We start from the raw sequence: 27,485 nt of genomic DNA, 5'->3' as shown, positions 1-27,485 counted from the left end.
CTCGCTTCCCGACTTTCAATAAACCTTTTCTTGCTTTACTACTTTTCTGAGTCTTATGAATATTTTCGCATTCTGCGAACGACCAGGGGTATTCAAAAACAATACACTGAACATTATTTTTTGCTATAACAAGTACTATCTGAAGATTTTGGCGTTTGTCACAGACTTCCAGCTTTATCCTGTACTAGCTGCAATTCTGTCTTTAATTTCTCTACGGTTTTTCTGGAAATTACTTCCTGTCTCTGAAATTGTTTTCTAAGATCCTTTTCTTTGCTAGCCTGTAGGCCTTCTACTGTGAAAAGCTGTGATTTTTTCCAAAGCATCAAGTTCATTAAAGAGCTTTATTCAACTTGTCTTCATAACCCTTAAGTAGCTTTCTCCGTTCAAGTTTTAGCTCTTTGAGGGTTTTGTTTAAGGTCTCCACCTTTATTCTGTGCAGTTGCTCTGCCTTCACCTGACCCCTTTTCACCAAGACACTATGATGCTGCTGTGACTTCCACAGCTCTTGGATCTCCCGTCTGTGAACAGTTTGCAAATCTTCCAATGCTTAACCATTTCTCTTTTCTCAAGCTGTACTTGGAGTTGTCCAAAACTCTGTAATCTTTCCTCAAATTTCCTTCTAATCTCTTCAGCCTCTCTAGACATGATTACTATGTGTTGGACATGCTGTGGGCTTCTGCACAAAGTTGCGTGTCCTCAACTCTGTGCTTATAAGCTTCCAGTCCTGTCAAAGCCTGCTGCTTCATTTTTATGTAATCTCGTGATGCTTCTAAAACTGGAGTCTTTCTATTAAGGTCTAACTTCTCTGTTACTTTGTTTTTATATTGCAATGTTTTCTCTTTTGTTTTGGCAAGAATTTGTTGGCTATCTTCTTCCTGAACATCTTTGAGGGCTTGAGTGGCAGATTAATGCTCATCATTCTTAGTGTTCAAAGTATATATTACCTTGGTGAGCTGTATGATTTTCTTGCTCATTTTCATGCAGGTTCTGGCTATAGTCCATGGGGTGCCCTACCTGCTACGGGGAGGGCAGCAAGGGTGGATTTGGCTGCCCTGGCCACCGAGCAGCAGTAATAGTGCTGCTGCCAGATCATGCCCATGTCGCCAAACTCCTGACAGGTGGGGGCACCTGTTCCCACTCTCAGGGTGTCCCGTGAAGCAACGGTGTCTGGGAGGCAAGAGCCAGCCAGGCCGCTTCTGGATCCGACAGCCGGAGTCCTCCAGGTATAGCTGCAGACACAGGTGTCCTCCCACCCAGCCATCCCTGGGTCACCCCCATCCACTGAGAAGGCGGCCCCATTGGCCTGGGGCCATGGGGGACACCCTACATTGTCTTAGTTAATTCTCATAAAACTTTATTATACATTCATTTATTTATTAAAAATATTTATTGAACATTTGCCATGTGCTAGATACCATGCTAGGTGCTAGGGATAGAGTGATAAAATTATTATGGTCACTGCTCCTAGAGAGCTTATGGTAGAGTTGGAGAAACGCACATTAAACAAATAAAAATAAATATTTAGTGACATGTGATAAATGACATGGCAGGTGTGACAGCATAATTGGGGCTGGGGGGAGGTCCATTTCAGATAGAGTGATCTGAAAAGGTCTCTTTTAGAAGATGGCATATGTAAGCTGAGACTTAAAGAATAAGATGGAACCAGGCCTTGAGGCAGATGTGAATAACTCTAACATAGGTAACTCCTTCCTCTAATAAAGGAGCTGAGAGAAGATCAGGGAGGCTAAATGGAGATAGTGGTGGGCATATGATAATGGCTGAGGCTGGAGATGAGCTAATCCATCCAGGGCCATGGCGACTCAGTTTCATTCTGAGTGCATGGGGTAATCTTTCAGGGTTTTAAACAGGCAAGTGAAAGAACTGATTTACATTAAAAATATTACTTTGGCTGTCTTGTGGATAATGGAGTGGAGGGAGCAAAAGTTGGGGAGAGTTGTTCAAAGTTTATTGTAGTATTCCAAGTTAGAGATGATAGTGGTTGGATATAGGATGGTGGTTGAAGGTTTGGAGAGAAGTGCATATATTTGGAAGCTAGAGAAGCTGAAGTCAAGGATAACTCAGGTTCCTGTTTTGAGTAATGGGGATGATGTATTACCATTCTCCTTTTTCAGTTTAGGAGACCAAAGCTCCAAAAGCTTAGGTAACATCTCAGGAGATAACGTCTAGGAAATGAAGTATGAGGATTTGAGCATGGTTCCATCGAACTCCAGAGAAAACACATGTAACCAACACATTGTACTCTCTCCCAGTGAGTCATAATTCCGCTTTCTAAAAGGAGAGACATGGTTGTCTTCTGAATTATAGTCTCTCTGTCAACCATAACTCCATTTGCTTAGTTACCGAAGAGAAAGTCAATATCAAGGTATGTTATCTGAAGCATGTTTTGGCCTGGAGCAGATTAGAAAATGCTATTTGGATCACAGGCTGCAAATGATGTTATTCCTTAAATGTTTCACCTAGGAAAGTAGGTTCAAGTCTGAAGGACTGGAAATGATAATCCTAGATGTTCAAATTCTGTTGCCAGGCAGAAATGAAGCTCTGTTCTCTTCCATGGTATCGGGAGAGAAGATGCATCATTCTTGAATTCCTTTGAGACCTTTCAGCAACTTAGATGACATTGTCAAGGGCAGTTGCTCTGGAAGAAATGGGCTTATTTTAATAAGAAAAAGAGGAAAATAAAATAGTTTAATAGGGACAAGAGCCTCAGGTCACCCCTCATGGCTATAGAGGAAATCTGGAGAGCACAAGCAGGCAGATAGAGGTATTAATAGCATAAGGCAGGATTACATTAAAAAACAATCAGGTTGAAAACTCAGTTATGCATGGTGATCTTAATACAAGGTAACATCTTCGATATGTTTTGGTGGTGTCCTGAGATTTTTCATAACCTGCTGGTATTTGTGCATCTGTTAAATGGCCCCTTTACTTTTACTTCATTTGCAAAGTCAAAGGTTTGAGGAGAGAGGTAAGAATGTAAGAACAATGAACAATCATGGGCTTACCTGTTTGGATTGATAAATTGTGGAGTAAATTGTGGAGGAATCATTGTTTTTCATAGGTGTTGGGTTTTCCATTCTCTATAAAAAGGAATCATACCCATTTGGCTCACACAAAGAGATACTCATGCATAGATATAGTCTCAGGGAAAAGTAGTATGAAAAACATAGGGATGATGTCAAAGTTCTTCAGGAGAAAGTCTAGGGAATGTTTAGCAAGAGGAACTGGAGACCAAACACCACCAGTTCTCAAAACTGTAAAAGTTTAGTGGCATTTTCTGTGCCCCAAACACGCAAACCAGTGGGCTCAAGAACGAGAGACAGAAGGGTGACCTTGGCAGGTGGTGTGAAGGAAAGGAAACATTCTTGTTCTGCATCCAATTCTATTCTCCGTCTTCCATTTTAAAAAACTAACGTATATACCAGGTGTTTATTGTATTACATCTTTTGATCAGATCTGTAGGAGATGTAACTGGAGAAATTGCCTGTGCCATTTTGTCTCTGATTCTAACTGCCTGGTCATCAAATCTTTGGGTTCTCCACAAGATGGGGAACTGGTAGACTAGGAGAAACACCTGGTATTAATAGTAGCTCTGCTTGGAATACAAAGTATAGCAGTAACAGCAGAAATCCCCCATGTTCAGAGGTTTTAACAGTTAAAATTAATTAAGGAACATTTACGGCATTATCAAGGCCTCTAAAACTCTCCAAAGTACAATTTTATACTAATGAAAAAGTTAGCAGTTTTGCAGGACATTAGTTTCTTGGTTTGTTGAGGGTGATTCATCTTGTGTTCAAGAGAAAATTGGAAAGGCAATAGAAATATCTGAGTAAGTAAGAGTACCCTTTCGTGCTCCCTCTCTTTAAGGAGCCTGCTTTGCAAATACTTGTTAAGGGCTGTAAGAGGGGAGACATGCTTGGGGGAATCCAAGATTTCTAGCTAGACCATTGTTTCCATCAGTTGGAGAATGATGAGTTCTCTGGGCTTATTTTTCAGAAGACATGGCAACTGGCCCCCAAGAAGTGTAGTGTTCTTAGAAATGTTCCTCTTGCAGGTGGTAGGGAATTGTTACCTGACCAAATCTATCCTGTTATGTTGCCAGAGTAAAGAGAGGATTGAGGGCTGCTCATGCCTTTAATATACTCTACTGTGGAGGGGTTGCAAATTCTTGCCCTTCTTCCTCTCTTGAGAGACTACTTCTGAGCACCCCTATTTTCCCTACATCCAGGGTGAGAAGCCCCCTGCTACAGAATTGTCTCCTTTGGAAACTCTCAAACATAATTGAACTCTGATCCACTCAGCAAGTATCTACCGAATAAATACATGCTAAGGCATAAAGGAAGAGAGAGGAAGACATAATTTTCACTTTCAGGCCACTTGTAATTAAGCTGAAGGGACAAGACTTAACTAATGCATTAAGCAGTTAGAGAGCACTGTAAAGCAGGGTATGAGTAAACATTCCATTGGGTTGAAAGCAGCGGGGGCTGGAAAAGTCCTGTATAGAACTTTACAGCTCCTGTAGCTGCCTTCTCCTCTCCTCAATATGTATGTCAGTTTTTGGATTAGTCAGATAATTGTGCTGACAAGTTTGTGAATAATGACTGAAAATAATGACAATGCTAGAGTATAAAGCTGAAAGAACTCACCATGTTTGGATGAGTGACCTGAGCATACACAGTGTTCCCTGGAGAGAATGGATCATACTCTGAGTTTCTCAGGGTCTCTGCTATAAACCCAGGAAGATTCAGTTAGTGGTAGAAGGACTCTGGGTCTGCTTTCCCGGGACCCTGACTACCCCAGGGGAATTTCTGGCCCCAAAGATGCAGTTGTTTGAGGCATTGCCCTTCCTTAGTGTTCATTCATTTTTGACAATCTTTGGAATTCTGGCTTGAACCTGAACCTTCTCAGTTATGTTATCTATTTCTGACCTCATCTCTTGGGGGGACAAGGTCTTGAGATACCCTAAAGTTTCAGAGTCTTCCTCTGAATTCGCATGTAAGCCATGAAGATCCTAGGACCAAATAGTACTGCATACACAAGAGCTAGACTAGAGAACCTCAATAGCAGGCATAATGGACCCAGATTATTTCATGTATACATTATTAAACTTTTCAGAAGTCCTTAAGTCCAGTCCTTTGATTACATAGGAAATGAGGAACTGTAGGCTCAGAAAATTCAATTCACTTGGCACAAAATCATATAGGAAGAGATTGAATAGGAACTCGAATGTGTGCCTTCTGACTCTAAACCTCATGCACTGTCCTCTACACATGATGTCATATATCTCTCACCTATGAAACGAGACTCAGTGCCAGCTGAGTCCAGAGTCTGCCTTCCAATCTCTACATCACACTTTCTCATGTCTATTCAATGTCCAAATCCTGGATGAATAGAGTGATGGGGTCAGGCAGTTTGTCTTTGGGCCTTTGATTCTCTAATCCTATCCCTGCCCTGTACTTGCTAGGTGATAATGGACAGGCTATGAGCCCTTTCACTGACACTTAGTTTCTCCATCAGCAGGGTGGGCAATGACCCTAATTCCACTCCAAGAAATTGTGTCAGTGACTGGTTCACATGTTTGTAAGGGACCCTGTAGGTCCCACAGGAGACAGACTTGGACAGTTACAGCTTCTCTCCTTGCGTTATCTGGTCCATCTGAATAATGATATTCTGACTCCATCATTTCTCATTATACAGCCCTCTGACTGGCCCTTCTTCTTCCATTTGGCTCTTTCCATCTGTTTTATGATTGGGAGTTAAGAGTCTGGAAGCTCACCAGGACTCTGGGTTTGCTGAATAGAGAAACTTGAGGAACCTGAAAAATAAAATCAGGGCAATTGAAACTTGTGACTGTAGTGAGAGACGCCTTCCATCCCCCAACCCCTAGTATCTCTCTAGAGAATGTGGTGGGAGGGGACCAGAAAGGGAAGGGCAGGTAGGTCCTGAGGTCGGGTCCTACATTTCCCAGTAGGATACCTTCCTCAGGAGATTAGCAGGTATGTGGTCATACTACAGGTATTGTCCCACTAGACTAGCTGAGCCAGGGTTTGCATCTTCCCTCCCTTAATCTGACGCCCCAGACTCTAAGTCTCTGAAACCTTGGAGAAGAGACAAGTAGAAAGAAAGGAAACCTGCTAGCTTTTTCCTTGAAACAAATAAGCACACAGCGATAGCAATCAAAGAAAATACTATTGTTACTGTAATCCATATGATTTTCAGGTGTTGATTTTTCTCATTAAAAACACCTGAAAAGAAAAAAAAAAGAAGTTGCACTTAAGATACACTGAGTAAAGCCCACAGTGTTTTTCTCAGAGCCTCCATTTAACCTCTTTTAGGTCATCTTTGTGGGGTGAGTGGGTTCATCTATACTCAGAAGCTCTGGGGCTCTGGGCAGGATTTCTGGGAGTAGGAGTCCCATTTGTCAGATGGGACAGGGTAGGGCCTGGTAGAGCCAAGCAGAGGAAACAATTCTGCTTTACCAAGGAATTTGTTTTTGGGCTCTGAGTGTGTTGGCAGAGGGATTGTGGGAGGGGCGGGGAGGGCGGAAGGTGAGACCTCTGAGGATAGTGAGAGGCACAGAGCACCAGAGGGTGTTTGCCCTCTCCCACCATCTTTGGCTGCCTCCCACTGGATCATTGTTTTGGCAATCATGTAGGTCATGAGGACATGCCATACCCCATAGCTGCTCAAGGCTCTTGGAAAGACCTGAGACAGACTGTTACCTTTGCAGGGACTTTGGACAGAGAAAGAGAAGGATAAATTGCTGACAGGATTCTCAGCTATGCAGTAATAGGTCTGTTCACTGGAAGTCTTAGGGTCCGAGAAGATTGTGAAGTTTGCTTCCTCTAGGAGTATATTTCCTGAGACCTGCCACCTAAATGAGACATGGTCATTTGGATTCTCCACAGAGCAGGTCAGGTGGATCTCGCAGGTCCCATTCTCATACAGTTGCATGTAATTGGCAACTTGTAAGTTCCTCAGTCTTCCTGTGTGCAGAGAAAAGGACTAGATTAAGGACAAATGGACCAGCCCTCTGAGAAAAACATCCTTCCCCTCAATGTATTCCACCTGACACTCAATAACTGCTTGTGTTGCTTAATTGATGGGATCAAGGTCTGGGATGACTAGATGAGGGACATCAGTATGAGAAATGAGAAGGAAAAGATGGGTTGCTACCCACTAGTTGGGTGATTTGGGGCTGGTTACCTTACTTTTCTAGGCTTCAGTTTATTCCTGGGGTCCTTTCTAGCCCTTGTTCACTGCCCATTCTGTAAAGACAATTTGGAGACTAAGTTGAGGGCTAGCCCTATCTTAGCCAGGTCAGAAACCAAAACCAGGCACAAGAGCCCTGTTTCCTTGATCATCAGAATTCCCTAGCTGGGGTGGAAGATGGAAGCTTAACTTTCTTGGAGAACCATATTTCCCTCAAATCTGTGGGAATCCTGATCCTCATTGTATCTGATGCTGGCTCTGATGGTGATAAAGATACTGATGCAGAATGTCAGCAAGACAGGAAGAGACAAGTTGAGAACCAAAAAGTTGGGGAAGAAAGAAGTGAAGAAATTGAGAGAGCAAGCAATTCTGGGCAGCACAGAAATGTAATATACTCAGGCATTTGAGAAAACATCTACTGCAAAAATTTCTTTCTTTCATTTATTTTGATTTTTTATTTTTTTTACTGCAAAAATTTTTGATAGCAGAGACCAGAAAATATTGGTTAGCAAGATGTTGGTAGCTATGAATCAAGGGGACATGGAAACAGTACGGAAAAGTTCACTGACAGACTTGGCCTGAGGGTTGACATAAAGGTGACCCAGTAAAGAACAAAATGACACTAGCTGTCTGATTAGAAGAGACAGAGTAATGCTTTAAGTTTAGCTAACTGAGTAGGAGTGGTGGAACCTATCTTGCCAGAATGGAGCTTTTATGTAACAGCAAGAGTGTTGGATTTGGAGTTAGGAAAACCTAGGTTAGGATCATTTGTCATTTACTGGCTCTACGACCATGGATTGATACATTGTTAATCTCTTCAAGTCTCTGTAAAAGCCTCTGTAATACCTACTTCTTAGGTAATTATGGTGATTACATGAGACAGTGCCTAACACAGCAATGGCAAATATTTGGCATGAATGTCACATCTCCCTTAAAGGAGATGGCTCCCTTAAAGGTCCATGGCTGAGCTCAAAAATCTATCTTATTGCCCTTTTACACTTGATGAATATATAACTACTTATTTGACATTTTCACTTGGATAGAATGTGTATCTCAAACTCAACGTGTTCAAAAGAAATCCTGTTTTTCTCTTCAAAACTTGCTCCATCATCAGCCTTCCCCCGTTTTAACTCAACAACTGCGTCTTTCTAGTTGTTCATGTCAATAGCCCTGGAGTTATCGCTGAACTCATCTCTTTATTTCATAACCCAAACACCAGGAAATCCAAAATGTATTCAGAATCCAACCACTTCTCACTACCATGCTTGTCCAAGCCAGCATCATTTTTTGCTTGGATTGTTGCAATGGCCTCCTAATTTGTTCAGTGGCTTCCACATTTGTCCCTTACAATCTATTCTCAACAGAGCCATCAAAGGGATCTTAAACAAGTAAGTCAAATTGTATTACTTCTCTGTAAAACCCTCTGATGGTTCTCAATCTGAGAGTTAGAAGCCAAAGTCCTTATGCTGGCTCACAGAGCCTTACATAATGTGGCCCCTATTTCCTTACTGACCTCATTTCCTATTACCCTCCCCCCTTTCTGCTCCTTGATGTTTGACCTCCTTGATGTTCCTTGAGCACACCAGGCATAGAAAGTGCATGCACTGGATGGCTCTTCATCCAGATATATGCCCAGCTCTCTCCCTAACTTCCAACACGTCTTTGCTCAAGTGTCATCTTCTCAATGACCAATATCATCTTCTTATTATGACCACTCTAATTAAAATTGATCCCTGCTCCCTGATGGCACTCCTGATACTCCTTATGTCATTCTAATCTCTCTTTTCTCTATATCACTCATGGCTTTCTTACCTCCTGTGTTATTTGTTTATACATTATGTGTATTGTTTATTATCTACCCCTATTCCCCACCCAGAATGTCTGTCCTATGGGGCAGGGATCTTTGTCTGTTTTACTCACTTATATATTTCAAGTGCCTAAAATACTTTTTCAACAAATATTGTTGACTCAATGAATAAACTTAACAGGGCTTTAACATCTTATTTTACACTGAAATTTAGGCAGTTACTCCCAATTAATTGATCTTGGCCCATAAGATAAAATCTTTCCTATCCTTAGCCTGATACATACAGAGTAATTGGTCAATGTTTTAAGAAACCTGTATAGTTCATGCCTTGAAATTCCTTGCACTATTTAAAATATGTTGGTGGAGCTCACACATTTTTGTGTACACACCTTTGAAGGAGAAGTACTTTAGAAGGTGCTGAGAAGGGACTTACATTGAGCCTCAGGAGTGTGGCTGTTGCAGAAGTCATGCTTGGTCTTCTGAATGGTGGCAGGAGAACATTGTCTAAAGTGTGATGGAGTCTGATATGGGGTCTGTTTTCACTTTCCACTGGATGTGTCTCTTTTCTTCCCAGGGTCCTAGTACTACCTTAATGATTTCTGATTACCCAGAATGGTTCTGCCTGTAGTGAGTTGAATGATGACCACCTCCCCGCCCCCCCCAAAGATATTCTAATTCCCAGAATCTTATTTGGTAAAAGGGTCTTTGCAGGTATAGTTAAATTAGATGAAGAGATGATCCTGGATTATCTGGGAGATCCCTAAATCCAATGAAAAGTGAGATATTCAAGATAGACAGAAGAGGAGAAAACACAGGGAGGAGGAAGAGGCAATGTGACCACGGAGGCAGAGATTCGAATGATATAGCCACAGGCTAAGGAACACCAAGAAAAGCCAACAGATGTAAGAGGCAAAGAAGAGATGGTCCGTTATGTCCTCAAGAGGGAATGTGGCCTTGCCCACACCTTGATTTTGTACTTTTGGCTTCCAGAACTGTGAGAAAATAAAATTTCTGTTGTTTTAAGTCACCAAATTTGTGGTATTTTGTTTTGGCAGCCCCAGGAAGCTAATATACTGCCCCAGGGTGATTTTGCCCCTTTAGTTCGAATTCCTGTTCAGAACTTTTCCAGACATTCTTTCTTTCCCATGACATTTACCTGTTATGTGTCCTATTCTTTCAGGAACATGACTGACTAGCATGGTAAACATGCCAAATATTCACGGGATATTAACGGTTAACATGTAACTTACTTGTGGCTACATTTTATTTTAACATTTTTTGTTGTTTTGTTTTGTTTTTGGATACCATGTCTTAACCCAAAAGACTCTGAGTGAATTTTAGACACTATGGGTTCTTTAGTAGATAAAAATTATGGAATCCCAGTGGCTTTCAAAGTTATCAATTTAATGCTTAAATCTCCTGTACAACATTCCTGCCATTCATGGCATCTCTGAACATCACTGATTGCTAGAAGGATTTTTTTTTCCTGATATTGACTCATAAGCAGTGTCATTATAGTTTCCATAATTTGATGTTGAGGACATGAGCTGTCTGTGGAAAATATTATTTTATTAATAGAAAAGATGTTTCTCTTTTCCAGCTCATCCTTATAGAACATTTTTAGGTAGATCAGTAGTACATTTTCTAGGTAGTTCTGTACACTGACTATTGGGTCAGATGAGCCTTTATGTGTAGGGAGATACTATGTCAATTAGTTCCTATCTCTGTGACTATAGGGAGGTTGCTGTGACTGACATTGTGCTTCAGGGATAAGGATAGTATTTAACCTCATGAAGCTTTTGTGAGGATTACATGACAGATAACATGTAATGCACATGGGAACAAAATTATAGATATTTCACTTCTGTTACTTCCACTACATTTCTAGTTGTAAGGAACTATTTTATGGTGTGAAGGGGAGTGAAGTGATTTTGGGCTGGGAGTCACAAGCCTTAGGTCATATTCTCAGCTCTGTCTCTAACTGGCTGTGCGATGCCGTTGAGTTGGTTTACCACTGACACTTAGTCTGGCTCCAAATGCCATATTCTTTACCACTAGGCTACATTTGCAGTCACATAGAATTCAAATATGTAATATTTTTTACATATTTAATTAACAGAGCTTAACCCCAAGCTCTGACTCACTGAAAATCCTCAGACTGTAATCGGAAATCACCGAAGAGGTCATTGTGGTTATCTGGGCGCGGTAAAGTCCTGTGTCTGCCATCGTCAGGTTTTTGATCTGCAAGGAGTAGGACTGGGTGACTTTCAGTCGATCTTTCCATTTTGGATCAGTCACCTGAATTAGTGCTTCTTTTGGCTGTATGAAGATGATAGATGTTCCATTATGAAGCCAGGTGATGGACTGGGTCTCCTCTTCTGCAGGAAACTTCAGGGGAAGAGTTACTGACTCTTCTAGCACCCCTATGAATGGGGTTTGAGAAATTGTGTTCCCTGTAAACACAGAAGGGAAACTGCTGTAAATTCTCCTTCCCCCCACCTTCACCCATAACTCGGCCGATCTGTTAGAGGTCTCTGATGCTGAAACCCAGAGATATGATGAAGAAGGAAAAGGTTAGAAAAAGTGTTGAAATGGACAATCAGGAAGGCTCCATCCCCAACAAAATGTCTGGCACTCTTGGATAATAGGCAGCTGGCCCAGATGATCTGGCCCAGTCCACCCTCCCCCACTAGCTGGTTGCCCTGGGTCGAGGCCACACTCTCTGAGCCCAGCCTCTGAGTTCTCTGGGCATAAGATGTGGGTGAGAGGCAGGGAACTACATCAACTCCTTGTCATAGACTCCAAAACCACAAGTGTTTCCTGATAAGGTATAATTAAAGCTCAACATTTACTGATTACCTACTAGTATGTGTTCAACATCATGGTCTTATGAGATTTAGAGGACTAATAATCTGAATTTACAGTTCTTATGCATTACTTCATTTGATACTGACAATTCTGTAAGGTAGGTAGGATGGATGTTATTATCTCCATTTATAGATAAAGGAACTGAGGCACAGAGGGGTTAACTAATTTTCTCAGGGTTATGCAGCTAAAGAATGAGTCAAGGTTCAAATTCAACTACTTTGACACCAACTATAACACTGTGCTTTTTTCATGATACCAGAAGATATCTTTTTTCTCCTCAAAAAGATAATAGTCTAGTAATTGAGGAGATAAACATAAAAGTAATAAATATTTCAAAGGAACATATAAGGGCCATATTCTTGTGAGCCTATCTCAGAGCCACTAATGTTTGAGCAAAAAGATGAAATAGTCACAATTATTCTTAAAAGAGATGCTTCCTTAACATCCGTTGCCAAATACTTAGCACTTGTCACAGCGTTTTGCAGCCCTCTGTTTACTTGCTTGTTAAACCGACCATGTTTTATTTATCTTTGTATCTCAGCACTGCCTGACACAAAATAGTACCTGGAAATGTTTGAGTGAATAAATAACTATAACCATGACCTCAACCTTCTTGAGATCTCTTAATTCTTAGGAGAGGATCTGAGTAAGAGAGGAAGGTTGACACTCAGCTCCTGGGTGAGCTCACACTTCCTCTTTCTTCCCTGAAATGTCATGTGGATGCCAGGCACATGAACACTGCCATCATCAATCCCCCCTCTGTACCACGTCTTTCCCATCAGCACTTTAACATGCTGTTATTTGTCATCTAGACTCTTCTTCTCTCTTGGAACCATATGGATGAACATCACAAGCAAAATCTTGAGAGAAAAAAAATCCAGATACAAATAAAATATAATGGTATGATTCCATTCATTTTAAGTTAAAAAACAGGTGATACAAATCTATGCTGCCAGAAATAAGGATAGTGGTTACTTCTGAGGAGGTGGGAAGAATGGCAAGTAGGAGGGAACATAAAGAGGAATTCTGGGGTGCTAGTAATGTTCTATTTCTTGACCTTTGTCTGGATACACGGGTTTATTCATTTTATACACAGGTAATTCATTGAGCTGACATGTAGGATTTATACAGTTTTCCCTCTGCATGTTAAATTTCAGGAACAGAGGTTAAAACAACAAAAACTAAACCAAAACAAAATAATTACAGTGGCCTATAAAGACCAAAATGTTTAGTCATTTTTCTCTCTTCGACCTAATTTCCTATAACACTCCCGTGTTCACTTTGCTCAAACTACGCTGGCCTAGCTATTCCTTGAGATGGTCAGGGTTTGTACACTTGCAATTCCCTCTTCCTGGAATGTGGTTCTTCAGGTGTCCATGTGGCTCATTCTTTCATCTTCATAAGGTCTATAATGCAAACATTCCTTTTCAGAGTGGTCTTCTGTGACCACTCTTTCCTCATCACCAACACTGACCCCTGTACAACTGCCTTCAAATTTATTTTTCTTCAGAATACTTACTATCTAGCATACTTTATAATTTGCATATTTGGTTTTTAAAAATTCTTTTTCCCTTCCACTAGAATGTACGCTCCATGAAAGCAAGAATTTTTGACTGCCTTGTTCATTGTTGTAAATACCTGTGAACAGTGCTTGGCACATAGTAGGCATCCAGTGCATATTTGTTGAGTGACTGGACACATCTCCATCCCTTCTCTTGGAGGTTCTCTGTCCAGGATATTAAAGACAAATTCCCCTTTGCAAGGAGTCTGGGCATAGTCCATGGCCCAAGTGCTCCCCAGGAACTGTTCTTCTCTCACTGAACACATTCCTTTAAGGTTCCTTTGTTTTTATAGACTGCAATTGTTTGTTTATTTAACAAGTCATTCTAGTATTTGCTCAATTTTATGCCAATTTAGTTAGTAAAGCCTTAGAAATCATGGAATTCAGACCGTATTTATTAGGTTCCTTTTATGTACCAGTTTCTTGACTGAAAATTGGCAATACAAATATGAATGAGACATATTGGTCCTCTGGGCTCAGCATGTGGTACAGGAGCCTGACTGATAGTAGTTATGGTGCATAAGTTAGGCATCGACCTAGGATAGGGCTTGCCTCCACATTGCCTTTATACCACTAATTGCACACTGTGCACTCAATATCAAGTACTTCTTTCCCTTTGTTATAATTATGAGATTGTTTTCCTCTCTTTCCCATAATTTTGAGGGTAGGGATTATGTTTATTATCTGTATTCCTAGCACTTAGCACAATTTCTAGCTCAATAAATGTTGAATTAATAGAGGTATGTGCTCCATGGGAGCACAAATAGTGAACATGGTGGTTGAAGAGATTTGAGGGTTGTCAGGGAACACTTCACGAAGGAGATAACATTGTAGCAGAATTTTGAATATAAACAAGAGGTTCTCCATTGCTCAATTATTTGTGATTCTTCCAAGAATGCCCTGTTCTTTCTTTAAAAGAACTGTTGTTTTCTTGACCTGAAACACTCTTCCCCACCTTTTCCAAGAGGTAAGCTCCTATTGATCCTTCAAAGATGAGCTCAAATATCTGTTTGCCTCTGCTTATATGTGTGTGTGTGTGTGTGTGTGTGTGTGTGTGCGCGCGCGCATTGGTACTGGGGGAAGAGAAAGGAGTTTGTGGTGGGAGAAGAGGAGAAGGTGGTAGAAGGAGGAGAAGTAGAATAGTTCTCTGCAGGTATAAGTAGAAAAATAAGATTTGAGCCATGATGCTTAGGGAAGGAGAAGGTCAGAAGTTACTGAAAATGTTCAAAAGCTCCTCTGTGAGACTTCAGAAACAAGGATAACTGCTCTGGGACACAGGTGACGTGGTGTGGCCCAGAGAGCACAAGGAGGTCCTTTAGGCTCCCTGTAATTTACATTGATGCTTTGGGAATGTCCTAGGCCAGCATCCTTGTCATGGATGTTCATGTTTCCAGAGTAAGGTTTTGGGGGTCTTCTCAAGGTGGTTGGCTGTGCTGGTATGGAGGACTAGAACCAGAAGAGGAGATTGGTTGAAAGGATATCTCATGACTGCAACTAGAGACTACTTAGGTGGCCCATGGGAAGCATACCTTTGGGGACCCTTATAGGTCACTGGGGGAGCACTTGGAGCATGGGGGTGGTACTGAGGTCCTGCGCATTTTCTGGTGAGCATGTCAAGTCAGCAGATATTTGGGGTATGTTTGCTGACATGGTTCATTTATTGGATGATGTGCTTCTGGGAAAATGAATAATGTCTCTTTATGCCCCCAGAACCTGGTCCAGGGAACTCAGTGAATACTAAGAAGATTGAGATGAGGATGTAAAGTGTCTTAAATGGTTACTGAATAATTTTTTTTGAAAGGTATTAAGAAACACGGAGTAGTTTTAAGAAATGGGGAGGAATTAAAAAACAGCAGTGTTTTAGGAAGGAGAGGAGAACTGTAGGATTGAGTTGATTCTGAAAAAGAAAAGTCAGAGAAACTTTGGGATTTCTAACCTAGGGGACTGGCTTAGGCCTGTCTGTAAGAAAGAGGCATATAGTGGGCTATTTCAGCTCAGCATGAAACAAGTTGGGGGTTGGGGCTGATTTCTCAAGAGATTTAATAGAGAGGGAAGAGAAACATAAGGCAAGATCTTGAAAAGGACAAATGAAAGTACAACATACTAAAACTTAAAGAATGCAACAAAAATGGTTGCTCAGAGGCAAATTTATAGCTGTAAGAGACTACATTAAAAAAAAAGAGAAATTATCAAACCAATAACCTAACTTTACACCCCAAGGACCTAGAAAAAGAAGAACAAAATAATTCCAAATCCCAGAAGGAAGGAAATACCAAAGATTAGAGCAAAAATAATCAAAATAGAGAATACAAAAACCAATCAAGAAAATCAACAGAATCAAAACTTGGTTCTTCGAAAAGATTAAGAAAATTGACATACATTTAACTAGATTAATTAAGAAAAATTAGAGAAGACTCAAATTACTAAAATTAAAAATGAAAGAGTGGAGATTACTGAAGATTTTATAGAGATAGAAAGGGATTATAAGAGAATACATGAATAACTGTATGACAACAGATTAGATAATTTAGATGGAATAGACAAATTCCTAGAAACGAACAAATTACCAAGACTGATTTAAGAATAAATAGAAAATCTAAGAGGAGCTGTAACAAGTAAAAAGATTAAATCAGCAATCAAAAACCTACTGGCAAAGAAAAGCTCAGGACCAGATGGCTTCACTGGTGAATTCTACCAATTATTTAAGGAATAATTAACACCAACCCTTCTCAAACCCTTCCCAAAAATAGAAGAGGAGAAAACACTTTCTAATTCATCCTATGAGGCCAGCATTATCCTGAGCCAAAGACATCATACACACAAAAAGAAAACTACAGAATATGAATACTGATGTAAAAATCCTTAACAAAATACTAACAAACTTAATCCAGCAGCATTATGAAAAGATTACAAATGAGAGTTCTGGTCAAGATGACACAGTAGGTAAATGCTGTGCTTATCTTCCCTTATGATCACATCAAATTTACAACTAAACTACAAAACAACTATCATTGAGAATGGCATAAAATCTTGCTGAACCAAAGCCCTACAACAAAAAACATGCAGAAGAAGCCACCTGGAGACTGGTAAGAGGGGCAGAGATGCAGAACAGACTGGTGACCATTAAAAATTGGAAGGGATATCTCAGCTATGGAGGTTCCCCGCCCCAGGGAAGTGAGAGGTCCCAGGCCCATGCCAGCCCAGGGCTCCAATGTTGGGGAGAAAGTCCCCATAATTTCTGGTTGTGAAAACCAGCAGAGATTGTGGCTGAGTGAGACAGAAAGAGTCTAGAGTTCCAGTCACTCCTCTTAAAGGGACCACAAAAGGACTTACTTACTGAGAGAATCACTGGCTCTGAGCTCTAGTGCTGGGCAGAAGTTGGAAAGGTGGCAGAGACATATGTTGGGGAACTAAGTTCTCTGGTTTGGAACGGGGTCTGGAGGGGCAACTTTCTCCTGGATAAAGTAGCTGCCAGAGGCCATGGTTTCTTTGTTGAGTCCTCCCTCTTTCCATAGTGCATAGCAGGCAACCGCTATATCTGAGTCTCCATCAAACTGACTAAAACCACTTGTTGGCCACACACTAGTGATTCAAGACCTCCTCTCCCCAAATTTCAGCATACCCAACCTGCTTCCAGTTGCTTTTGCGTAAAAACTGCCTGACTTAGCCCATGCTGCAGAGTTTCCTAGAGTCTCTTAAAGGTTCTCAGAATGCAGACAAGCAGCATCTGGCTTAAGCATGTCCTCTGCCTCTGGGTGAGCAGCCCTAAGCTTGGTACTAGTGACAGCAGGCCTTGGTTAACAACTTGGCCTCTTGAAGCACTTCCAAGCACAGCACAGGTGACATCTATCTGCAGATTTATTTGTGGCTCCTGCTGGGTGACCCTGGGTGGGGTACAGGCGGCAGCTGAACTTGACTTGCAGCAGATCCCCTCCAAGGTGGTCCTAGTGATGGCACCCCCAGTGGCCAGCTTCGAAATGAGCTGGAGCATCACCCAACCACCTCCAAGAATAACACACAAGGCGTGGATTGGGCAGGCACCAGAGTCCTGATGAGGCAGATCGTGCTCTGTAGGGTCAGCCCCTGCACCACAACTACTCCACTGTAGTCATAGGCAGTCCTTGCAACCAATGAGCCTGAGGGTCAATTCCTCTCATTGATGTGCATGTATCAACCAAGGCTCAACTATAAGAGGAGGGAACACACAAACCACATAAGGACATACCTGGAGTGCATGGCTCAAGTGACCAGGAAGACTATGCCACTGAACCACACAGCACACCCACTACATAAAGCCACTCTACTAAGACCAGAAGACATAGCAGCCCTACCTAATATATAGAAACAAACACAGAGAGGAAGCTAAAAAGGGGAGACAAAGAAACATGTCCCAATTAAAAGAACAGAACAAAGCTCCAGAAAAAGAACTAAACAAAATGGAGACAAGCAACCTACCAGATGCAGAGTTCCAAACACTGGCTATAAGGATGCTCATTGATCTCAGGGAGGACTTCAACAAAGAGATAGGAAACATAAAAATAGAGATAAAAAACATGAAAAATAACCAGTCAGAAATAAAGACTACAATAATGGAAATGAAGAATACATTACAGGGAATCAAGAGTAAATTAGATGAAACAGAGGATAGAACCAGTGATACAGAAGATAAGGTAGCAAAAAACACCCAACTAGAATAAGCGAAAAGAAAAAAGAATCAAAAAAAAAATTTAGGAGAGTTTAAGGGGCCTCAGAGAAAACATCAAGTGTACCAACATTAGGGTCATAGAGATACCAGAAGGAGAGTTGAGAGGGCAAGGAATTAAAAACCTATTTGAAGAAATAATGATGAAAAATTTCATTAACCTAAAGAAAGAAATAGATATACAGGCTCAGGAAGCACAGACAGTCCCAAACAAGATGACCCAAAGAGGCAAACACTGAGACACATCATAATTAAAATGCCAAAGGTTAAAGACAAAGACAGAATCCTAAAAACAGCAAGAGAAAAGCAGTTAGTTACCTACAAGGGAACCTCCATAAGACTGCCAGCTGATTTCTCAACAGAAATTTTGCAGGCCAGAAGAGATTGGTAGGAAATATTCAAAGTGATGAAAAGCAAGAATCTACAACCAAGGTCACTCTACCCAGCAAAGCTATCATTTAGAATTGAAGGACAGATAAAGAACTTCTCAGACAAGAAAAATCTGAAGGAGTTCATCACCAACAAACAAGTTTTACAAGGAATCTTAGAGGGCCTTCTTTAAGACACATACACACACACACAAATAATAATACAATATGAATAATAAAATGATAATAACTACATATCTATCAACAATTACTTTCAAAGTAAATGGATTAAATGTTCCAATCAAAAGGCACAGAGTGGATGAGTGGATATAAAAAACAAGACTCTTACGTATGCTGCCTACAAGAGATGCACTTCAGATTGAAAGACACACACACTGAAAGTAAAGGGATGGAAAAAGATATTTCAAGAAAATGGAAACAAACAAACAAACAAAAAAAAACTGGAGTCTCAATACTTATACCAGACAAAATAGACTTTAAAACAAAGACTATACCAAGAAACAAAGAAGGACTTAATAATCCCACTTCTGAGTATTTATCTGAACAAACCCAAAACTTCCAGGGGATGTGCTCATCCATATGTCCATTGTAGTATTATTATTATTATCATTTTAATTTTTTATTGGGAAAGGAGAACAGGACTTTATTGGGGAACAGTGTGTACTTCCAGGTCTTTTTCCAAGTCAAGATTTTGTCCTTTCAATCTTAGTTGTGGAGGGCGCAGCTCAGTTCCAGGTCCAGTTGCTGTTGTTAGTTGCAGGGGGCATAGCCCACCATCCCTTGCGGGAGTTGAACCGGCAACCTGTGGTTGAAAGGAGGCTCTCCAACCAACTGGGCCATCCAGGAGCTCAACAGCAGCTCAGCTCAAGGTGCCGTGTTCAATCTTAGTTGCAGGGGCGGAGCCCACCATCCCTTGCGGGAGTTGAGGAGTCGAACCGGCAAACTTGTGGTTGAGAGCACACTGGCCCATGTTGGAATCGAACCGGCAGCCTTCGGCATTAGGAGCATGGAGCTCCAACCACTTGAGCCACTGGGCCAGCCCATTGTAGCATTATTTACATCCAAGATATGAAAGCAACCTTGGTGTCCCTGAATGGATGAATGGATTAAGAAGAGGTGGTACATATGTACAATGGAATATTACTCAGCCATAAAAGAGAACAAAATCTTGCCATCTGCGACAACATGGATGGGCATAGAGGATACTGTGCTGGGAGTAGTAAGTCAGACATTGAAAGACAAAAGTCATATGATTTCACTTACAAATGGAATCTAAATAACAAAATAAGCAAACAAAACAGAAACAAACTTTTAGATCCATAGAACAATTAGACGGTTGCCAGACAGGAGTGGGGTTGGGGTTGGGTGAAAAGGGGAAGGGACTAAGAAGTACAAATTGGTTGTTACACAGTAGTCATGGGGATGTAGGGTATAGCATAAGGAATATAGTCAATAATATTGTAGTAACTATGTATGGTTATTACCTGATGGGTAATAACTTTACCTATCTATCACCCCAATAGATCGGAGGAGGTTTGAGGACAGGGTGAAAAAGTTGATGGGATTAAGAAATACAAATTTGTAGTTACAAATTAGTCATGGGGATGTAAACTATAGGGAGTATAGTAAATAATATGCTAATCATTATGTATAGTGGTAGGTGGTACTAGTCAGGAGGATCACTTCCTAAATCATGTAAATGTCTCGCCACTACACTATACAATTGAAAATAACATAAAATAATAATGAATGTCAACTCTAATAAAAAATTTTAAAAGGGGGAAAAGAATAATATTGTGATATTGTGGTATTGTGGTATAGTGTCAGATGATTGTTGGACTTACGGTGATTACTTCTTTAGCATAGGGAATATAATCAATGATGTGGTAATAATTTTGTATAGTGCTAGTACTTCTTCAGGTACTGTTGAATAACAATGATGTATCCCTGAAATTAATATAATATTGTATGTTAGTTTTATTTTGATAAAAATCTTTTTAAAAATTAAAAAAAAAATAAAAGGATTACAAATGACCAAGTGGAATTTACTCCAGAAATGCAAGAGTGGTTCAACATATGAAAATCAATCAAAATGTATGGTGATGGAAGGGGAACTGACTCTGGGTGGTGAACACACAGTGTGATTTATGGATGATATGATACAGAATTGCACACCTGAAATCTATGTAATTTTACTAACAATTGTCACCCCAATAAATTTAAAAAATAAAATTAAAAATAAAAATCAATCAATGCAATACACTACATTAATAGAATGAAAGAAAAGAGACACATGATCATTTCAGTTGATGCAGAAAAAGTATTTAACAAAATCCAACACCATTTCACATTTAAGCATCTAGGATTAAAAGAGAACTTCTTCACCTCAAAAGGCTAACATTCTACTCAAGGAGACTGAAAGCCTTCCACCAAAACCAGGAACAGGACAACAGTGCCTGCTTTCACCACTTCTATTGTACTGGAAGTTCCAGCTGGAGCAATTAGGCAAGAAAAAAGAAATAAAAGGTATCTTAATTGGAAAGGAAGAAGTGAAACTTTCTATTCACAGAATATAACATTCTATCTTATAGATAGAAAATCCTAAAGAATCCACACAAAAATCATCAGATCTAATAAATTTAGCAAAGTTGCAGGATAGATGATCAATACACAAAAATCAGTTGTATTCCTACACACTAGCAATATGAACAATCTGAAAAGGAAATTAAGAAAATAATTCCATTTACAAAGGGATCCAAAGGAAAAAAAAATCCAGTAATAGTTCATCCAAGGAGATTCAAGACTTAGGACTGAAAAACTAGAAAACATTTCTAAAAGAACAACTAAATAAATGGAAAGACATTTTATGTTCATGGATCAGAAGCTTAATATTAAGATAGCAATACTACCCAAAGCAATCTACAGAGTCAATGCAATATCTATCAAAATTCCAATGACCTTTATGACTTTTTTCAGAAATGGAAAAGCCAATCCTCAAATTCGTACGGAACTGCAAGGGGCCCCAAATAACTAAAACAATACTGAAAAAGAAAATCAAAATTAGAGAATTCATATTCCCCCAAAATTCAAAATTTACAGTTACAGTAGTCAAAATAGTATGGTGCTAACATAAGGATAGACATATAGATATCTATATAGAATTGAACTGAGAGTCCATAAATAAATCCATGCATTTAAGGACAATTAACTTTTAACAAGAGTGGCAAGGTCATTCAATGGGAAAAGAAGTTGCTTCAATAAATGGTGCTGGGACAACTAGATATTCATGTGCAAAAGAAGAAAGTTGGACCCCTAGTTCATACTTATACAAAAATTAACTCAAAATGTTTCAATGATCTAAATATGAGAGCTAAAATTATAAAATTCTTAGAAGAGAATATAGGAGTAAGTCTTCATGTCCTTGGATTTGGCAAAGGATTTTTAGATATGACACTAAAAGCGTGAGTAACAAAAGAAAGACAAATTGGACTTCATCAAAATAAAAAACTTTTGTTTATTAAAGGACATTATCAAAAAAATGAAAAGACAACCTACAGAATGGGTGAAAATATATGTAAATCATATATCTGATAAAGGTCTAGTATTAAGAATATTTCAAGAACTTTTACAACTCTACAACAAAATGATAAATAATCCAATTAAAATGAGCAAAGGGCTTGAATGGACATTTCTCCAAAGAAGGCCAATAAACACATGAAAAGATGCTCAACATTATTAGTCCCAAAGAAGATGCCAATTAAAATTATAATGAAATATCTTTATATCTACTAAAATGGTAATAATGATAATCAGTAAGTAAGTGTTGGTAAAGATGCGGAGAAATTATACATTGCTGGTAGAAATGTAAACTGGTACAGTCACTGTGGAAAACTATTAAGTGATTCCTCAAAATATTAAGCATAGAATTATCATAAGATCCAGTAATTTCATTCCTACGTATATACCCAGAGGAATTGAAAACAGATACTCAAATACTTGTAGACAAATCTTCATAGCAGCACAATTCACATAAGCAAAAAGGTGGAAAAAATGCAAATGTCCATTAATAGATGAATGGATAAAAAAATGTGGTATATACGTACAATGGAATATTATTCAGCAACAAAAAGGAATGAAGTACTGACAGATGACACAACATGAATATACCTTGAAAACACTGTACTAAGTGAAAGGAGTTGGATACAAAAGGTCACATGTTGTATAATTTCATTTATACGAACTATCCAGAATAGGTAAACCCATACAGAGAAAGCAGACTGGTATTTGTAGGGTGTTGGGGGATGGAGAAATGTGGAGTGATTGCTTAATGGCTACAGGGTTTCCTTTTGGGGCAATGAAATGTTTTGGAATGATATAAGTGGTGAATTTACTAAATGCCACTAAATTTTACACTTTAAAATTATTATTTTATGTTTTGTGAATTTCACCTTGATGATAAAAACGAAAGGAAAAAGTCTGACTGTGGATGGAGACACAACTGAGGGTAGATCTGAATCAAAAACTGAGAGGCATGGAAGGATGGAGGTCACAGTGAGGGCAGATCGCAGATTCTGAGAGGTAGAAAAATAGTTGTTTTTGAAGATAATGACAAAATATAAAAAACTTGCTGTCTGTGGTGAGTAACAATAAACACGTGAAGGTGTGGAAGTTTGGTAAGAAGTAGATAACACTTCTCAGCAGAAGGCGAGTCATTGGATACAATCTCTTAGCAGAAGAGCCTGCAAATTTTTAACTCACAACCTCAGAATCATTTGGCTAGCCCATGTGTATTGGCTCTGCCTCCATTTCCAACCACTGTTTTCTCGTGGACAGCAGAATATGTGTATCTGCTTCTTGCAAAACCAATCAGAGAATTACTTCCCATTTCCTCTTTCCTCCAGACCCAATATGACTTAATCCCATGAAATCTACAACCTTGCTACTCAAAGTGTAGTCCATGGAGCAGCACTGGCTTTACTTGGGAGCTTGTAATAAATGCAGAATCCTAGTCTCCATCCCGGAATCAGCATTATAATGAAATTCCCTAGTAATTCATATGCATATTAACATTTGACAAGCTCTCATCTAGAAAGAATAATGGAGAGACAAATGAGATTCATTTGTCCCAGGGCATGATGATACCTGATTCTAGTTATATTTATTAGGATTATTTCTCAATATGGTTTATCTTTCCAGCTAAATTTTCTAAAAGGAGCAAGTTATAGTGCTCAACCCACTTGAGAGAATGTGGGCTGGTGTGAGTTGTCTTCCTTCATGCTTGTTTTCAATATTGATTTTTTTGTGTGCCACACTCTTGCCACAGTGGTTTTCTTTCCCTTCCTTAATAGCTGCAAACTCTTCCCTGCATCAGGGTCTTTGCACACGTGATTCCCTCTGCCTTGGATGCTTCCTCATGAGGCTCCCCCCACTTGAGTTCGCACATCATCCTTTAAATATCAGATGATATGCTACCTTTCCAGAAAATCCACATTACCCCCATCCAAAGCAGATCCCCTTGTTTTTCTCTCCCATGGTAACTTATTTTCTTCCTAGCAATCACATTTTAATAATTATATATACATTTATGTAAATATGTAGCTGTGTGTAAACTAAGTGGAATAGTGAAGCGGTTATAAGCACAGACTCTGGAGCCAGGCTCCTTGATTTCCAAATCTGGCAATCACTGCTTTTCTCGTGGGCCTCAAAACAACTGCAAACACATTCAAATATGTTTGTTTTCCTACACCACCCACAGTGTCACCTCCGTATGTGACATTAAGCAAGTTACTTAAGAGTCTGTGCCTTCTTTCCTCTTCCTTAAAGTGGGGATAGGAACAATATGTTTCATAGAGTCCTATGAAGAGTATCAAGGGAAATGGGGAGAAGCAGAGGAATTTTAATCAGAGGACCTTCAGAATATTTGATTCTACAGGTGGGTTCAATTTTGTAAGGAGGTAAAAATGAGACAAAGATGTGGATCTTTGTTCCCAGGCCAGGAAATGGCTCTTGAATAAATGAATTATCGAATAAATGAATTATTCCACTTTCTGCATCTTATACATATTTCCAAAGGTTCTGTCCTCTTTTCACTTTTCTCTTGAGCTTCACTTATTATTTCTTTGTTGTGACTTCCAAGCCTCCAGCTTCAGTCCTACCTCTAGTCCTATTTCAAGCTGCTTTCAGGAAATCTCTTCATGGATTTCATACTGATGCCTTAAAATTCGTAGGTCCAAAATTGAACTCACCTTCCTCTCCTTGTCTGCTACTTCATCCCTTCAACTCTGTCACCTTCTTTGGTTACCCAGTCTGAAATTTCACTGCCCTCCATCCTGCACCAACCCCTTTCTGTTCTTGATTTCTTTCCTCCTTATCATTTATCACTCTACAATATACTATTTCACTTATTTATCTTGTTTATAATTTGTCTCCCCTGCTAAAATGTTAACTCTATGAGGGCAGGAATTTTTGCCTGCTTTGTTTATAATGTATCCCCAGAAACTGGAACAATGGCAGGAATTAGTAAGTGCTCAATGAATATTTATTGGATAACTTAATGAATTCACCTCCCCCCTCATTGCCAATGCCAATTAATCTAGTTAATTCTATGTCTATGGTGACTCTTGCTTCTGTCCTTTCTCTTGTGCTGCTGCCATGTTTGTTCAACTGTCAGTGTTTCTCAGAACTATCACAAGTGCTTGCCATCTGCTGGCTGATGAAATTTGGGCAAGTTATTTAAATTATCTGAATTTCTCATGTAAAAATGGGGATAATAATAGTACAGACTCATAAGACATGAGGCTTATATGTATAACGTGTGTATAATACTTGGCCCAGTGCCTGAAACAGAATAAACACTCAGTGAATATTAACTGTTTGTATCTGCTTCCCTGGGCTAGTTCTGGCCTAGCTTTTCTGTCTTGCTTCCTACCCCATCTGTCCCTGAATCCTATACTTTGGCCTCGATGGACCACTTTTGTGCCCCAAACATGACATTCACCTTCATGTTTTCCTTGTAATAAACAGCAGGGAATGAGAAGCAGGCAGGATCAGCTAATTCCTTTCTCTCAGATAAAGTACTGCCAGACCAACTAACCCCAATTTGTATTAAAGGACGGGAGAGCTAGAGAACTTATTTTTTCACAGCAAGCTGAAACTAAGAGAACTATTTCTGGTGTTTTCTGTTGGACCCCAAAATTTTGGCTAAACTGATCCCACAGATTTTCAATACTTTAAATGAGGGTAGTGAAGCCCAGGAGGAATAAGTAATGTACTTGAGGTTATACAGCAAGATAGTAGCTAATTTGGTAAAAGGATTTATTTTCCTAATCTTAGTACTCCTTATTAAAACATGCTGTTAATAAACCCCAAAGAGTCTTGTCTTAGAAAAGCTCATTTCCCATGTTCCAGCAGAAAATTCCCTTAAATACAGACACAATTAAAGTTGGAGAGAACATAGCAGCTTATCAAGCATGACTGTGAGCTGCACCCGGCAGAGAGACAGACAGACATATATAGGTGATTTAGACTGAGTAAGCTAAACAAAATCTGGGAGTCACTCAGTGACTGTATGGGTCCATTTCAGCATTTACCTGGGCCAACGCAGAAGACAAGCGTGAGAAACTGGAACAGCCAAATCATGTTGTTAGCACTGGAGACTGGTGCTGAAGACTTTAAGGCAGTCAAGTTCGTTCTCTGTTGAAAGTGCTTCTTACTCAAACTTCCCCTTCCTGTCAGAAGTGTTGTCATAAGTGACTGCTAGGCTCACAGTCCGTGCTGCAGTCTCTTCCTGCAAGTCAGGACTAACCCCCAAGAGACTCTCAGACCCCCAGGATCTACCTGGCACTGATTGAGCCTTCTACGGTAGCTGCGGCAAGAGTGAAGAACAGAGCACGCAAGATCTTAAATGCCTTTCAATATGCTCTTTACTCAAACATCAATCATCAATACACCAAACAGTAGAGCACACAGAGTAATACAATAATTGGGTAAAACAGAGTAATGGACCAGTCCCAAAGTCAGTAAAAATCCTGGTGGAGCCAGGAAGGGTGGCTGGTCCTGGAGGTCGTTCTGGCAGAGGTTCAATCTGAGTCTGATGGAGTAAGCAGGCTTTTGGAGCAGAGGAGCAGCGTGGTCACCTCTTAGTCGAGACCCGCTCTCTGAGCTGCAAAAGTCTTCAGTTCTTATGCAGCAATGAGTGCCTTAATGACGTCACCTTATCAGAGCAGCCAGCCTGCGACCCTGACGTCCTCTTATCTTCAGTAGCAGACCTTTAGGAATGCAGCTTGTTGCACCCAATTACTAGGGCAACCAGGCAGCTCCCTGGGCATTGTCTGCTAAGTTCTCTGTGCATGTCCAAAATAGAGTTACTCTTGCTCATTCAATATGCTCACACAAAACTCATTCTAACAGCTTCCAGGGGTGCTCTACGCAGGCATGCATCATAACAGTCCTAATTTTATTTTTTTAAATTATTCTATTTACTTTTTTTCCTGAGCAATGGGGGGAATCTTTTGTTTTACTATTTGGTCTCTTGTTTTCAGTTCCTGAAATATCTTCAGAGCCATAAAGATGAAATGGATGTCTTATTATTTATAACAAGCCCCTTTTTACCCCAACTTTGTATATGTTAATGAGGTAACTTTTAGACTGCACCTAAGGTTGGCAGTGGAACCAATCAAGTGATTAGAGGATTGGAACTTTCAGCCCCACCTCCTCACCTCCAAGGTGGGGAGAGGGGCTGGAGGTTGAATCAGTACCGAGTGGCCAGTGATTTAATTGGTTGTGTATATGAAATGAAGCCTCCATAAAAAACCAAAAGGACAGGGTTCAGGGAGCTTCTGGATTTGTTAACACATGGTGATCTGGGGAGAGTGCTGTCCTTGGAGAGCACATGGAAGCTCCTCACCCTTTCCCCATGCCTTGCCCTAT

At 40.0% G+C, this 27,485-nt stretch overlaps 1 protein-coding gene across 3 annotated transcripts; it reads right to left on the bottom strand.

The window, feature by feature from the left end:
* Positions 1-1,002: 1,002 nt before the first annotated feature.
* On the bottom strand, positions 1,003-26,275 carry SLAMF6 (SLAM family member 6). Of its 3 annotated transcripts, XM_033093649.1 has the most exons (8): positions 26,147-26,275; positions 11,182-11,490; positions 6,741-7,004; positions 6,150-6,263; positions 5,795-5,833; positions 4,665-4,744; positions 3,024-3,098; positions 1,003-2,656 (listed from the first exon to the last, which is right to left on the bottom strand). In XM_033093649.1, the coding sequence occupies exons 1-8, from the start codon at positions 26,193-26,195 to the stop codon at positions 2,642-2,644; spliced, it is 945 nt and encodes a 314-aa protein (XP_032949540.1). In that variant the 5' UTR covers positions 26,196-26,275; the 3' UTR covers positions 1,003-2,641. The 3 variants fall into 3 exon arrangements, with proteins under 3 accessions (XP_032949540.1, XP_032949541.1, XP_032949542.1); XM_033093650.1 differs by lacking the exon at positions 3,024-3,098; XM_033093651.1 differs by lacking the exon at positions 6,150-6,263.
* Between the last annotated feature and the right edge of the window lie 1,210 nt (positions 26,276-27,485).

The sequence above is a fragment of the Rhinolophus ferrumequinum genome, chromosome 22 (assembly GCF_004115265.2).
Source record: "Rhinolophus ferrumequinum isolate MPI-CBG mRhiFer1 chromosome 22, mRhiFer1_v1.p, whole genome shotgun sequence".
NCBI classification, from domain to species: domain Eukaryota; kingdom Metazoa; phylum Chordata; class Mammalia; order Chiroptera; family Rhinolophidae; genus Rhinolophus; species Rhinolophus ferrumequinum.
The sequence above is the reverse complement of the archived record's forward strand: the minus strand, read 5'-3'. Positions and strand labels throughout refer to the sequence as shown.

Bases quoted from the DNA above. Each gene is read 5' to 3' on its own strand.
- SLAMF6 (XM_033093649.1), bottom strand. From the start codon at position 26,195: ATGATTTGGCTGTTCCAGTTTCTCACGCTTGTCTTCTGCGTTGGCCCA. The intron at 11,491-26,146 runs GTAAATGCTGAA...CTGTGTTTACAG, and splicing joins TGTCTTCTGCGTTGGCCCAG to GGAACACAATTTCTCAAACC. The intron at 6,264-6,740 runs GTAACAGTCTGT...TTTTCTTTTCAG, and splicing joins TGTCCAAAGTCCCTGCAAAG to GTGTTTTTAATGAGAAAAAT.